Genomic DNA, 14243 nt, shown 5'->3' with positions numbered 1-14243 from the left:
GTGATGGGTTTCTGCCTCTGGGAGATGCGAGGCTGACCAAAAACATACTGTACTTTCATAGCAAAACTGTTGCACTAAAGTGGAGATTCCGCATGAGCCAAATGTTAACTTGTGAAGTAGCGTTTCTAAAGGAGTTAGATTGTGTGAACAAGGAATCCGGGGGCGGGTGGAGCAGCTTAACAAAGAACAATAGATGAGCAGAACAGCACGGATTGTATACAATAATAATCTTTACTTTTGATACAGTCGGTGCCTTATCATTGCCATTGAGACAGACGTCTCAAAGCGCTTCACAGAATATACTATGCAGTGAATTGACTGTATCTTTTGTGGGTGAACACAGCAGCCAATTACGCACAACGGTGTCCCACAAAACAACAACAACAAAATGACATCTACAGAGCGCCTTTCACGTCGGGAGGACGTCCCGAAGCGCTGAACAGTCAGGTGTCGGGGCCCGAGCGTGGGAGAGGGGTGGGGTAGGGGGGAGAGAAGGCAGAGAGGTGGGAGGGAGACCAAAGGCACAGTCGAAGAGAGGGGTCTTGAAGGAGGCGAGGGGGGAAACGAGGCCAAGGGACCGTGGGATGGAGTTCCAGAGTCATGGATTGAATGACCGATTTATTAATGTTTTTTAGAGGGATTCTTACCCCGGCCTGGAAAACGATCCGCCTCGCGACTAACAACCTGGTTCCTATTTACTGCTACTTAAACAGAGGGGTGTGGAATAAAGAAACTTGACTGTACTTTACCCCAAATGCAGCCGAAACCCTCGTGCAGGAGCTTGTCACCTCCTGCTTGGATTACTGAAACCCACCCCCCCCTCGCTGGTCTCCCCAGCTCCGCTATTCAGCTCATTCAAAACTCTGCCGCCCCCACACGGACCCGGACCAAACTCCGTACCCACATCTCACCAGTTCTGGCCCAGTGCTGCGCTGGCTCCCCATCTCCGATCCGATCCACTTCAAATTCCTTACACTTGTGTTCAAATCCCTTCACACCGCGGCACCTTCCTACCTCTCCGACCTCCTCCTCTGCTCGACTGGCACCGGCCTCCGCCCCACCATCGGAGGTCGCGCTTTCAGCCGCTACGCACCAAAACTCTGGAACACTCTCCCTCAATCCCTCCGCTTTACCCCCTCTCTCCCCTCTTTCAAGTTCCGCCTGAAAACCTTTCCTCTTTGACCGTGTTTACAGCCACCTCCCCACCCCGGCTCGGAGTCAGGCTCCGTCAATGTTAAGCGCTCTGAGACGCTACCCTGCATTCAGGACCCGATATAAGTGCAAGTTGTTGTTGTTGTCCACTTCGGCCTGCCTGGGGATCCAACCCAGGTCTTCTCGCTTCTGAGCCGAGTACTCTAACCACTGAACTACAACGACGTCTGTATTTATCTGTATCCTCCTCCCCCCCAACCTCTCAGAACTACTTACAGTAGCTGAATATACTCTGAAATAACTGCAGAAAGCTTTCTTGTCTCTCTCCAACGTAAAACAAGGTCACGTTTGAACATTAACAGTCAGGAAAAAAAAGCGATGCGGGGGACGTGAAGCAGGCCGGAGCCCGGTGAGTGGAGGGAGTGGGCAGGATGGTAGGGTTTAGGAGATCACAGAGATAGGGGGAGCGAGGCCACGGAGGGCTTGAAGGTGAGGACCAGGATCTTGTATCCTCTGTGTGGTGGGAAGCCAGTGGAGTCGGGCGAGGATGGGGATGATGGGGTCACGGAGCCTGGTGCGGGAGAGGCCACGACCTGATCTGCTGAGTGTTCCCAACGACTTCTGGTTTTACCATGCAAAATTAGAGTTTGCATAGTCAAGCCTGGATGTAATGAAGGCGTGTGTGAGGGTCTCGGGGGCTGCGGTGTGAGACAGTGGCGGAGCTGGGCGATGTTGCGGAGGTGGGGAAGGCAGAGCGGGTCATGACGCAGATTTGGGGCAGAAAGAATAGTTGTGGGTCAAACAAGACCCCAAGGTTCGGGACTGGCTCAGTGAGGGGGAGTGAGCCCCATGGATGGTGATGCTGTCAGTGCCTGAGGTGAGGAGGCGCTGACGGGAGTCAATCAGGAGCCCCGGTCTTGTTGACGTTCAACTGAAGAAACTTCGCTCTCATCCAGGACTTGACGTCTGACAGACTTCCACAATACACCCCAGCACTGCACTGAGTGTCAACCACCAATAATAATAATAATTATAATAATCCTTAGACTTGATCCTTGGACCTTATCAAGACTTCAAGACGTCTGAAAACGCTTCAAAGAATATACTGTAAAGCGGATTGACTAAATGTTTTGTGGCCAAACCTTGGCAACCAATTGCGCACAGAAGTGTCCCACACACAGTTGTAAACTGAGTGACCAAATTATTATTTTTTAAAGGGATTATTACCCCTGGAAAATAGATGCACCAATCGACAAACAACAGGGTTTCTACATACTGCATATAAGCAGAGGTGTGTGAAGTAAGAAAACTTGCCCAACATTTTGCCCTCTCCGGGAATCGAACCCTTGTCCTCTCACTTGTGAGCCGAGTACTCTAACCACTATGCTACAGGACTCCACCAAGCTCTCTGGCCAGATCAGGTCACACAGGCCGAAGGACCTTTATCCAAACCTCAGGAGGCAAGCCAGTCGCACACAGGAGTCATCGATCGCTCTACTCCAAGACGACAACAACAACTTGTATTTATACAGTGCCCTTCACGCGGGGCGGCGTCTCGGAGCACTTAAACCTCACAACCCAAATGACCCACCCAAACCTCCCACACATTTCCTCCACACATCCCTCGGCACCCAATGATCCCAATCCTCTTACCTCCACCAATTGGTCTTAAGCTTTTTCAAAACCCCCCTAACCTTGTCATTTTCCTTCTCATTGTCGTCATCCCTGTCTGTCACATACACCCCCACCCACTCTCTCACTAACACTATTTGCCTCCATGGTCCAGGACTCTTATTTTGAAGCTATGAAATTCTCTTCACATTTCTCACATGACAGAAGCTCATTTACATCCTCCAAACCCATCCTTATTATAAATGGCCCTGTCCAGTCCAATCTCAGCCCCGCCTGGATGTGTTATCCTGAGTATTTCACAGGATAACGCTAAATGCATGGTTTTCCTCACACTGCCCGCTCACCCTTACCCCCACTCGATTGCACAGAAATCCAGTGGAAGCTTCTCGCTTGGCTCCCACCAGGAGATTCATCAACAACAACGTCACGTCTGACTGTGGGCAAACACAGCAGACATCCACAAACAGCCATGAAGTGAGCGAGTGATTTTATCTGGGAGATTGTCGGCCGGACACAAGGATACAGAGAAACTCCCTTCTCTTTTCCTGATAGCACCGCAGGAACTTTAACACTGACAATAACAACAACTTGCATTTATACAGCGTCACTCACACATCCCAGAGCATTTGACAGTGATGGAGCACGATGCCAACCCGGGTGATGTGACCGGATGCACGGTCGAAGATGAAGGTCTTCAGACACAATCTAAAGATGGGGAAGGAAGGGAAGGAGCAAGGCGGAGGGATAGAGTTTAGTGGAGTAGTGGCTGAAGGCGTGGCCACCAATGGTGGAACAGAGGGCACGAGGGACACGCAGGAGGCTGGAGCCAGTCGAGCAGAGGCAGCAACTAGGGGATTGGGGAGAAACAACAACAACAAGATTCCATTTATAGAGCGTCTTTCACGTCGGGAGGATGTCCCAAGGCGCTGTACAGTTGGGTCAGGACCCGAGCAGGGGAGAAATGGTGAGGGGAGGGAAGGGAGGGAGCGAGGAGGGGGAAATGGTCAGGGTGAGGGGAGGGAAGGGAGGGAGCGAGGAGGGGTAGAGAGTCGAGAGGGGAGCTGAAGGCACGGTCAAAGAGAAAGGTCTTGAGACCGGCCTTGAAGGAGGAAAGGGAGGAGGCGGCGAAGGCACTGGGGATAGAGTTCCAGAGCCTCGGGGCTGAGAGGCTGAAGGCCCGACCACCGATGGTAGGGCGGTTGGGGCGGGGGATGTGGAGCAGACCGGAGCCAGAGGAACGGAGGGTACGGGCAGGTAGGTAGGGGGATAGTAGGTCGGAGAGGTAGGAGGGAGCAAGGCCGTGAATGGCCTTGTAGGTGAGGATCTTGAATTCGATTCTCTGGGGGATGGGGAGCCAGTGGAGTCGAGCGAGCGAGGGTGGGAGTGATGTGGTGCGGGACACTACACGAGCTGCAGAGTTCTGAATGACCTGCAGTGTGGAGGGAGAGCCGGGAAGGCCGGCGAGGAGAGAGTTCCCATAGTCCGGCCTTGAGGTGATAAAGGCGTGGACCAGAGTTTCAGCCGCGTGAGGGGTGAGGTCGTAGTCAGGCAGCGTAGTGATGGAGTGCCAGTGGCCGATTTTTTTTTTTTTTTTTTTTTTTTTTTTTTTTTTTGGTAGTCCTGTTGCGATGTTCCGGAGGTAGTGGAAGGCGGTGCCGGTTGTGGTGCGGATATGAGGGAGAAAGGACAGCTCAGGGTCGAACAGAACCCCAAGGTTCCTGATGGCTTTGAGAGGTGGAGAGTGCAGCCTTGGACGCTGATGGTGTCAGCGCCTGAGGTGCGGAGGCGCTGACGTGAGCCAATCAGGAGGGCCTCGGTTTTTCGCACGTTGAGCTGAAGAAAGTTGTCTCTCGTCCAGGACTCGATGTCGGACAGACAGCTGTCAGGACATCGGGGGTCGTGGAGTTGAGGGTAGAGGAGGAAAGGTAGAGTTGGGTGTCATCCGCATACATGTGGGAGTTAACCCCATGTCTGCGGATGATGTCACCACAGGGGGAGCATATAGAGGGTGAAGAGGAGGGGACCGAGGACAGAGCCCTGAGGGACACCGCACGAGACAGTGCGGGGGGGGGGGGAGGGAGGAAAAGCCGTTCGTGGAAACAAAGTGAAGACGGTGGGAGAGGTACAACCTAAACCACTCAAGGACAGGGCCTTGAAGGTTGAGGTGGGAGGACAAGCGGTGGAGGAGGATAGTGTGGTCGACCGTATCGAATGCTGCCGATAGGTCGAAGAGGACGAGGAGGCAGAGGGAGCCCTGGTCACAGATGGTCAGGATGTCATTGGTGACCTTGACCAGGGCAGTTTCTGTGCTATGGGCAGCACGGAAACCCGACTGAAGGGGTTCGAATAATGAATGGGTGGAGAGGAAAGAGCGCAGCTGGGAGGCCACAACTCGTTCAATTGGAGCTGGGAGATAATAATAATAATAATAATCGTTGCATTTGATATAGCGCTTTTCACGTGGGGAGGACGTCCCAAAGCGCTTCACAGAACACACTGTAAAGTGAATTGACTGTATATTTGTGGGCGAACGCGGCAGCCAATTGCGCACAGCAGTGTCCCAGAAGTGGAGTGGGGATGGGGCCAATGGAGCAGGTGGTGGGTTTCAGGAATAGGATGAGTTTGGTGACAGAGGGTGGGGAAACGGGTACGAAAGTGTGTAGGGGAGGATGGGTAGGAGTCGGAGTGTGGGGGGTGGGTGGATGTTGAAGGGGCAGTGACCGCGAAGCGGATTCCCTTGATTTTGGATTCAAGGAAATCCAGCATCTCCTCGCAGTGAAGGTTGGAGGAGATGACCTGCGCGGGGTGGCGGGGGGGACGGAGGAGTCGGGATGTGGTAGAAAACAGTAGCCTGGGGTTGTTCTTCGCCTCCAGGATTATCCTGGAGTAGAAGGACGACTTGGCCGAGGCTAGAGTGGAGCGGTAGGTTTTGAGGAGGTCCAGCCAGATTTGCCGGTGGACCGTTAGGCCAGATTTGAGGCCGGTGCGTTCAGCGGCCAACACCTGGCTCTTCAGTGAGCGCAGGTGGGTGGTGAACCAGGGGGAGGAGTGAGAGTAGGAGACAGTACGGGAGGTGATGGGGCAAGAGTGTCGAGTATGGAGGAGAGGGTGTTGTGGAGGAGGGTGAGAGGAGAAGAGGGGTCAGTGAGGGTTGAAGGCCAGAGGGAGAGGAGGTCAGAGGACTCCAAGGCAGCGGTTAGGGATTGTGGGGGTAACTTCTTCCAGAAAGCAAGTCGGAGAGGTAGGGAAGTGCCAGGACTTGAAGGGAATTGAAAACGAGTGTGAGGACAAGCAGAGGGGAGAGGTTTATCAGGCCTCAGCCACAATGAACACTGACTATAAACCGCTCTTCGAGACATAACCCAGCCTGGCTCAGCCACTTGCACTCTCACCTCTGGGTTAGAAAGCTCTGAGGTCACACCCCATGCGTAGGAGTGCGCTCACTGACCAATGCAGCAGGACACTACAAGTGCCATCCTTTGAATGAGACATTAAATCGAAGTCCCATCTGTTCCTGTTCAGGTGGACATTAAACATTCTACCACACTATTGGAAAAATTAAGCTAATGGGATTAGAGTAGAGAGCTTCAGTGGGGGAACGAGAACCAGCACAGACACTACGGGGAAAGCAGTGGATAAAATTAGAGCACTCCATTGGGAGGTTTCATGGTTACAGGCACTATATTTCACCCACTAAATATACAGTCAATTCACTTTACAGTATATTTTGTGAGGCGCTTTGAGACGTCTAAAAGATGCGATGAGGCGCTATATCAAATGCAAGGATTATTATTATCATAAAAATGTAAGTTTTATTATTAATAACAGCCTTGATGGGCAGAGCAGCCGGTGTCTGTATCAACAACCAGTGAACGTGCGCCGCATCATTTGATTATTATAATAATTTGATTATTATAATAATTAATTCTATCTCTCGATTTAGAAACAATGGCCATCAGGGATGACCCTCAGGCTACCCTCTCACTGGGACAAAGAGCCAGAGCTCTCACCAGCACTCAGCCGAGCTGAGGGAAGAGATGCATTAACTGCATTTACATTTGTAAAGTGCCTTTCACGTCCCAAGGCACTGGACAGAGTTACAAATCCGAGCTGGGGGTCAGGGTGGGGGAGGTGGCGGAAGCAGGGAGATCGAAAGCATGGTCAAAGAGGAGGGTCTTGAGATGGGCCTTGAAGGTGGCGAGGAAGGGGGGGAGGCGGAGGGACTGCGGGATGGAGTTCCAGAGGGTGGGGGCAGAGTAGCGGAAGGCCCGGCTGTCGATAGTGGGGGCGAGCGAGGTGGGGGACGTGAAACAGGCCGGAGCCCGCTGAGCAGAGGGAGTGAACAGGATGGGAGGGGGTTAGGAGGTCGCAGAGGTAGGGGGGAGCGAGGCCATGGAGGGCTTTGAAGGTGAGGACGAGGATCTTGAACCGTATCCCCTGTGTGATGGGAAGGCAGTGGAGTCGGGCGAGGATGGGGGTGATAGGGTCACGGAGCCGGTGCGGGAGAGGACACGGGCTGCAGAGTTCTGGATGATCTGCAGTCTGTGGAGGGAGGAGTTGGGGGCCGACAAGCAGTGAGTTGGTGTAGTCGAGCCTCGATGTAATGAAGGCGTGTGTGAGGGTCTCGGGGGCCTACGGTGTGAAACAGTAGCGGAGTTGGGCAATGTTGCGGAGGTGGGGAAGGTAGAGCGGGTCATGACGCAGATGTGGGGTAGAAAGGATAGTTGAGGGTCAAACAAGACCCCAAGGTTCGGGACTGGCTCAGTGAGGGGGAGTGAGCCCCATGGATGGTGATGCTGTCAGTGCCTGAGGTGAGGAGGCGCTGACGGGAGTCAATCAGGAGCCCCGGTCTTGTTGACGTTCAACTGAAGAAAGTTCGCTCTCATCCAGGACTTGATGTCTGTCAGACATTCTGTCAGGACAGCAGTGGGTCCTGGAGTCGAGGGCGGAGGCAGAGAGGGAGAGTTGGGTGTCATACATGTGGAAGTTGACCCCATGTCTGCGGATGGTGTCACCAAGAGGAGCGTATAGATATTGAAGAGGAGGGACCAAGGACAGAGCCCTGAGGAACGCCGCACGAGAGGGTGCGGGGGCTGGAGGAGAAGCCGTTTGCGGAGATGAAATGCAGGGGGTGTGAGAGGTACGATCTGAACCAGTCAAGGACAGCGCTGTGGACGTTGAGGTGAGAGCAGAGGCAGTGGTAAGCTTTGGTGACTATTCAAGAATCCACAGATTTTCACCATTTCCCATTTCCTCCCCCTAATCTGGTAGTTGTGGGGCAGGGGTCCTCAGATGTATTTTGTGCCTCAAGATGGCTTTATTGCTAATACACCAATTTGCATTAATATTGCGCCCTTCACACAGGCTAGCGCCCCAAAGAGCTTGACAATGGCAGAGCACAACGCCGAGCAGGGGGGAGAGAGGAGGTGACCGTAAGCACAGTCGAAGAGGAAGATCCTCGGTCATGATTTAAAAGAGGGGAAGGAGGGGGCAAGACGGAGGGATTGGGGGAGAAAGTTTCAAAGCTTCAGGGTACAACGGCCACCGAAAGCGTGGCGACCGATACTGGAACAGGAGGCACAAGGGACATCCAGGAGACCAGAGCCAGTCGAGCGGAGGCAGCGGGAAGTGGATTGGGAAGTAAAATTGAGACTGGAGCCATTTACCCAATTTTCGCGCACAGCAATAGATTAAAGACCTCTCTGAACATATACACGTCACATGGCTTAATCTTCAGATTTCCAGGAACAGATGGTCGGGTGGGGGGAGTTTGTGGTGAATGGTCACAGAAATCAGCCAGTACGCAGTACGCAGCATTGGGGCTAAACCCCAGACACACACTCTTCAGCCTCATCGTATGTGAATGAAGCCAGTCTCTCTCTCAGTCCCATTAACACAGGTCACTGGGGAGGGTGGACAGCTTTATCAGTTTACACTCTGACCCCCTCACCCCAAACATCGGCACTTGTATTCCTATGTAGAAATGTCTCGGAGCCCTTCACTGTAATCATTGTTACGTTAATGGCCTTTGCAGCAATACACAGCAGTCACTTACGTGCACAGCACAGGGCCCCTCCCACACACAGCCATGAGATGAACAAGCCATTTATCTGGAAGATAGTTGGCCAGGACCCCAGGCGAGAAAAACTCCCTTTTCTTGTTTAACGGTGTGCGAGATTACCGTCCACCTGATCAAGGAGCAAGTTTAACATCTCATCTGAAGGACAGCACCTCTGGAGCCCTCCAGTACTGCACTGGAGCCTCGGCCTAAACTGTGAGCTCAAAGCCTTGCCATGGGCTTCGTCACTCACTCTGTGACTCAGAGGTGAAAGAGCCACAGACTGAGCCAGGCCAGCATCTTTCCCAACAAGACGATGCAAAGGCTGGAGACTTGTTCCAATGTGGGCGTCCATCTGGCTGCTATACTTCCTCCCTCCCTTCCTCCCTCCTGCAAACCTCTGCTCGTGGCTAACGTCAGCAACTCACCGAAACAGCAAGTGGTAAGGGCCAGCCTCCTCCAGCACTCACCGCCCCGCCTGTGTGGGGGCCTGTGAGGTCTGTCAGGACGATGAATACACGACCAAACACTGCGTAATACCTTTTAAGTGGCAGCTAGACAAATCATCCTTACACAGCGCCATTCACACTGGAAGGATGTCTCAAAGCAAGTTCGCAGTGCTGCCTGGGGGGTGGGAGCCAGGGGAGCAGAAGGGGAAAAGATAAATGAAAGCGCAATCAGAGGTACATTTTAAGGTGGATCTTCAACAACAACATTTTTACATTTGTAAAGAGCCATTCACGTCGAGAGGATGTCACGAGGCACTGGACTGTCCGGGATTTGGACCCGAGCTGGTGGTTGGGATCAGGAGGGTTGGAGGGCAGGGAGGGTAAGGGTGGGAGGGTGACCGAAGGCGCAGCTGAAGAGGAGGGTTTTGAGACAGGCCTTCAAGGAGGCAAGTGAGGGATGGATGTGGGTTGGAGTTCGAAAGAGTGGAGGCAGAGCAGCTGAAGGCCCGACTGCCGATGGTGAGGTGGGCCAGGCAGAGGACGCGGAATAGGCTGGAGCCTGCTGGTTGAAGGAAGCGGACAGTTTGATATGGGGTTAGCAGGTCACAGAGAGAGGAAGGAGCAAGGCCGTGGCAGCCTTGAAGGCGAGGACGAAGGTTTAGAACTGTATCCTCTGGGAGATGGGGAGCCAGTGGAGCCGGGCGAGGATGGAAAAGGAAAGGAATTTGGAGAGAAAAATATAAAATGGTGAGAGGGCAACTAAGGCCGGGGGGGGGGGGGGTTTAATGGTGGCTCTTACAGGGAACAGTCGTAAAAGCATACGAATTTGCGAGACGAAAGAAGGCCAAGGTCCATCCAGTTTGCACTCCACCATCCTGAGATATTATTTTCTAGCAGAAATCTCTCTAATTTGTTCTTGAAAGAATGCACACTTTCTGCTTCCACCTGGAGGAAGGCTGCTCCATAAGTTTACTGCTCGCTCACCGAAGTGGTGTTTCTGCAGATGGGTTCTGAAATTTTACGCCCCTTCAATCGCAGGCCGTGTCCTCTGGTTCTATTGTTTTGGACAAGATAGGCAGTGTGTGCTTGAAGGGCTGGGCGGGGTGTAAGGCTGGACGAACAGAGCCGGGCAAACGTTAGCTTTCGCTGTTGTTAAGCAGCAGCAGCACTGAGGAAACCGGGTTGGCTGGCTCTGACCACAGGACGCAAATTCCTCCAGAGGAGTCGGGAGGGGGCGGGGGAGAGAAAGGGAGAGAGCTTAGGTCAGACAAAAACTAGGGCGAAATGTTGGGACACGTTTCCTCACTCCACTCGCCTCTGTTTAACAAGCAGTAAGTAGGAACCCGGTGAATCGACTTGTAGTTCGCTTTTCCGGGGGGTAATAATCCCTTCAAACAAAAAAATACTAATAATTTGGTCAGTCAATCCCACACCCGTCTGTGGGACGCCGCCGTGCGCAATCGTCTGCCTGTTTCTCCCACAAAATATTCGTCAGTTCACTTGACGGTATATCCTGTGAAGCGCCTATGAGCCGTCTCGCAGACATGATAAGGCGCTGTACCAAATGCAAGGATGATTATTATTATTATACTACAGACTTGCTGTGGCCGCCAGCCAGGGCAGTGAGCAGAGCTCCGCAGCATGAGCTAACTCTGAGTAAAACATCAGATGGGGGAGAAGGAACTTTGATTTCTTGTGAATGGTAAAGTGCCCACGTGTGAATGTAACAACACTCGGCGAGTGCGGAGCGTGAAGATTGCAGGGGGAGGAGAACCAGCTGATGTGTGAAGCCTGACAAGTGGAATGCAGAAGCAATGACTTGGCATTTCGCTCCGGGGCGGATGCTGCCCCGCGGGCTGGGCTAACCTGAAACCGCTCTGCCCCCCCGCCACACGCGTGTCTGCCGCTCACTTCACGACACCCTTCATGTGAAAATCGGCGTAAACTGCAGCAGGAACCACTCAAGCTGTGCGCTGGTCAGGTCCTGACCGCACCCTTCCTCGTGCTGCAGTCCCCCGCCCCACTTCACACACGCTCTCTCATAACAGATGAACCGCACACAATGTCAGATTCAATCAAAAGATAATCACACGTGGCCGCCCACACACACAAACGTACCAAATTAATTCCACAGATTAAATCTTTTAAGAGGCATCGCACAACTCCACTCTCTCTCTCACTACACACCGGCTGTTGCGCCACAGAAACTGGCCATTAGGGCCTAACTTGTCCACAATGATACCTCAAATAGCCTCCATACCCCTAAACCCTTCTTATCCGTGTTGCCCCCCCGCCCCACCCATAATAATAATAATAATAATCCTCGCATTCGGTATCAGGAGGATATCTACGAGCGCTTCACAGGATTTACAGTATAAAGTGTAGTGACTATGTATTATGTAGGCAAACGCAGCAGCCAATAGCACACACGGCAACGTTCCACAAACAGGTGTGTTTTTATGTGAGGGATTATCGGCCGGGACACCGGGAGAGAGAAACTCCCTTGCATTCCCGTTCAGCCTCATGTAATGCACCGGCTTTCACTCGTGGGGCACTTTGGCCTCACCCACGTTACACACAACTGCTATCGCAGTCACATTACACACGCACAGCGAGAAATCAACCCTCACATCACGAGCGCGCTCACTGATAATAAAAGCAGTTAGAATCATTTCAGTGACAGAGTGACTCATGTCACAACACCCTGAAGCAGGCAGCGGGCACGCAGGTGTGCAGACAGGCGGGGAGGGGGCAGACAGGCGGGCAGGGGCAGGGGGCGGGGAGGGGGCAGGGGGCGGGCAGGGGGCAGACAGGCGGGCAGGGGGCAGACAGGCGGGCAGGGGGCAGACAGGCGGGCAGGGGGCAGGGGGCGGGCAGGGGGCAGACAGGCGGGCAGGGGGCAGACAGGCGGGCAGGGGCAGACAGGCGGGCAGGGGCAGACAGGCGGGCAGGGGCAGGGGCGGGGAGGGGGCAGGGGGCGGGCAGGGGGCAGACAGGCGGGCAGGGGGCAGACAGGCGGGCAGGGGGCAGACAGGCGGGCAGGGGCAGGGGGCGGGCAGGGGGCAGACAGGCGGGCAGGGGGCAGACAGGCGGGCAGGGGGCAGACAGGCGGGCAGGGGGCAGGGGGCGGGCAGGGGCAGAGAGGCGGGCAGGGGGCAGAGAGGCGGGCAGGGGCAGAGAGGCGGGCAGGGGGCAGACAGGCGGGGAGGGGGCAGACAGGCGGGAGGGGGCAGGGGGCGAGGAGGGGGGCGGGTAGGGGGGCAGAGAGGGGGCAGACTGGCGGGGAGGGGGCAGAGGGCAGACTGGCGGGGAGGAGGACAGGCGGGGGGGGGGGGCACACACAGGTGTGGGGGCTACAGGGCATTACCTGGTGGAGCGGCTGACTGGAAGGTGTCAGTGTCCGAGCTGCAGTGTGTGTGGTGGGGAGGGGGAGGGGGCGGTCCCTGCTCTGGTCACGTCAACCAATCAGCACACCCACGTTACTCGGGCATTATACGTGCCCACCCCCTGCACCATGATTGACAGGGATCCCGCCCAATAGCGGGCGCGTTCTCTTACGACTGACACGGGTTCTGACCAATCACCTTCCAAACCTCATACTGCTGCCCGCCCCCTTTGCTGACTGACAGGAAGCTGGACCAATAGGCTTCCAGCATTCCAACCCCACCACGATTGACAAAGCCTCTGGCCAATCGCCGCCCCGCTCTCATCGTCCCGCCTCCACCCTGCGCCTCGCGATTGTCAGCGAATCCGGACAATGGCTGCCGCAGCCTCCCAGGGCCAGCGCGAACGCCGCGGCCAATCAGGAGGCGCCAATGCCTTCTAACGGTCACTGGGAGCCCGCGGGGCGGGACATCCGGCTCCCGGCAGCTTCCCGCCCCTCAGTCACTCAAATCAAAGTTTACATTTCTTTTCCACACACAAAAAAAAATCGACGGGAGAAAGCGACGGACGAGCGGGACGGCGCCGAGCTTCATGCTTTCCCCACCTTGTGTGCGCGTGTGTGTGAGCGGGAATCCTGTCGGGGGCCGCCTCGCTCTCTCCCGCTCTCGCTCTCTGACTGAATCAAATCAGTGCGACCGACCAACGGCCTCGACCTGGTGTGCAGTCCGTCCGTCTGTCTGTGTGGCCGCGGGGGTGGGAGGGGCCATACGGGATTGACATGTCCATCGGCCAATTGGCCGCCCCGCGCGGGGGGGGGGGGGCGGCATTGTGACGTGACAGCCAATCGGGTGGTTATGAGCAGGGCGGGAGTGTGTGATTGACAGCGACCAGCAAGGTCGGAGGAGGAGGGAGGGGAGGTGGAGCCAGGCCGCTGATTGACAGCCCAGAGCCCCGCCCTCCATGCTGATTGCCAGCACCGAGCCCCGCCCCTCCCCGCTGATTGACAGCCCCGAGCCCCGCCCCCCCCCGCCACTGTCCCAAACCATCTGCACTGCAGACAAACACCGCCACAATGTGCCTTTGTCCAGCGGCGCTCACTCAGGGGGTCATCCCCAACGCTTCTCACTGCCCCGCGGCTGTCGCACCCGGAAAAATGCACAGTCATTAACTGCCTCTTCTCTATCTATTTTTATCCTATTTCTCTATTTCTCTACACTGGATACTGGAGAGACAGAGAGAGTGAGAGAAAGAGAGAGAGAGAGAGAGTGAGAGAGAGATACACCAGATAATGGACAGAGAGAGGCCTGGAGTGAAGACTGACTGACCTGGAGCAGGTATTCCTGGATCCTCTGCCTCAGGCCACTGGGAATGTGTAGTTTGGTTGGACGCCGCTCCTTCATGCTCAGTGCCTTGACGGCGGTCTGGTTGTACGTGGCGTGAGTCAGCGGCCGGTTCCTCTTGTCCAGAAAACCCAGCTCCTGAGGGACACACACACACACACGTCAGCCATAATCACTGTCAGCCCGGCTCACTCGGGGATTGCCAGGCAGAGCTCTCAATGATGAGCT

General features: G+C 54.9%; 1 protein-coding gene across 1 annotated transcript in view; it reads right to left on the bottom strand.

Moving 5' to 3' along the window:
* Positions 1-13781: 13781 nt before the first annotated feature.
* The window catches only part of LOC103172511 (DEAH (Asp-Glu-Ala-His) box helicase 30), a 13205-nt gene continuing 12743 nt past the window's right edge, over positions 13782-14243 (bottom strand). Inside the window, exons 7-8 of the mRNA XM_042331711.1 lie at positions 14001-14153; positions 13782-13811 (exon numbers count right to left, since the gene is read on the bottom strand). Coding sequence (XP_042187645.1) covers positions 13782-13811; positions 14001-14153 — 183 coding nt within the window. The remainder of the gene's footprint in view (positions 13812-14000; positions 14154-14243) is intronic.

The sequence above is a fragment of the Callorhinchus milii genome, unplaced genomic scaffold, assembly GCF_018977255.1.
Source record: "Callorhinchus milii isolate IMCB2004 unplaced genomic scaffold, IMCB_Cmil_1.0 Scaffold2, whole genome shotgun sequence".
In the NCBI taxonomy this organism is placed as follows: domain Eukaryota; kingdom Metazoa; phylum Chordata; class Chondrichthyes; order Chimaeriformes; family Callorhinchidae; genus Callorhinchus; species Callorhinchus milii.
Note: the sequence above shows the minus strand (reverse complement) of the source record. Positions and strands in the feature narration are given on the sequence as shown.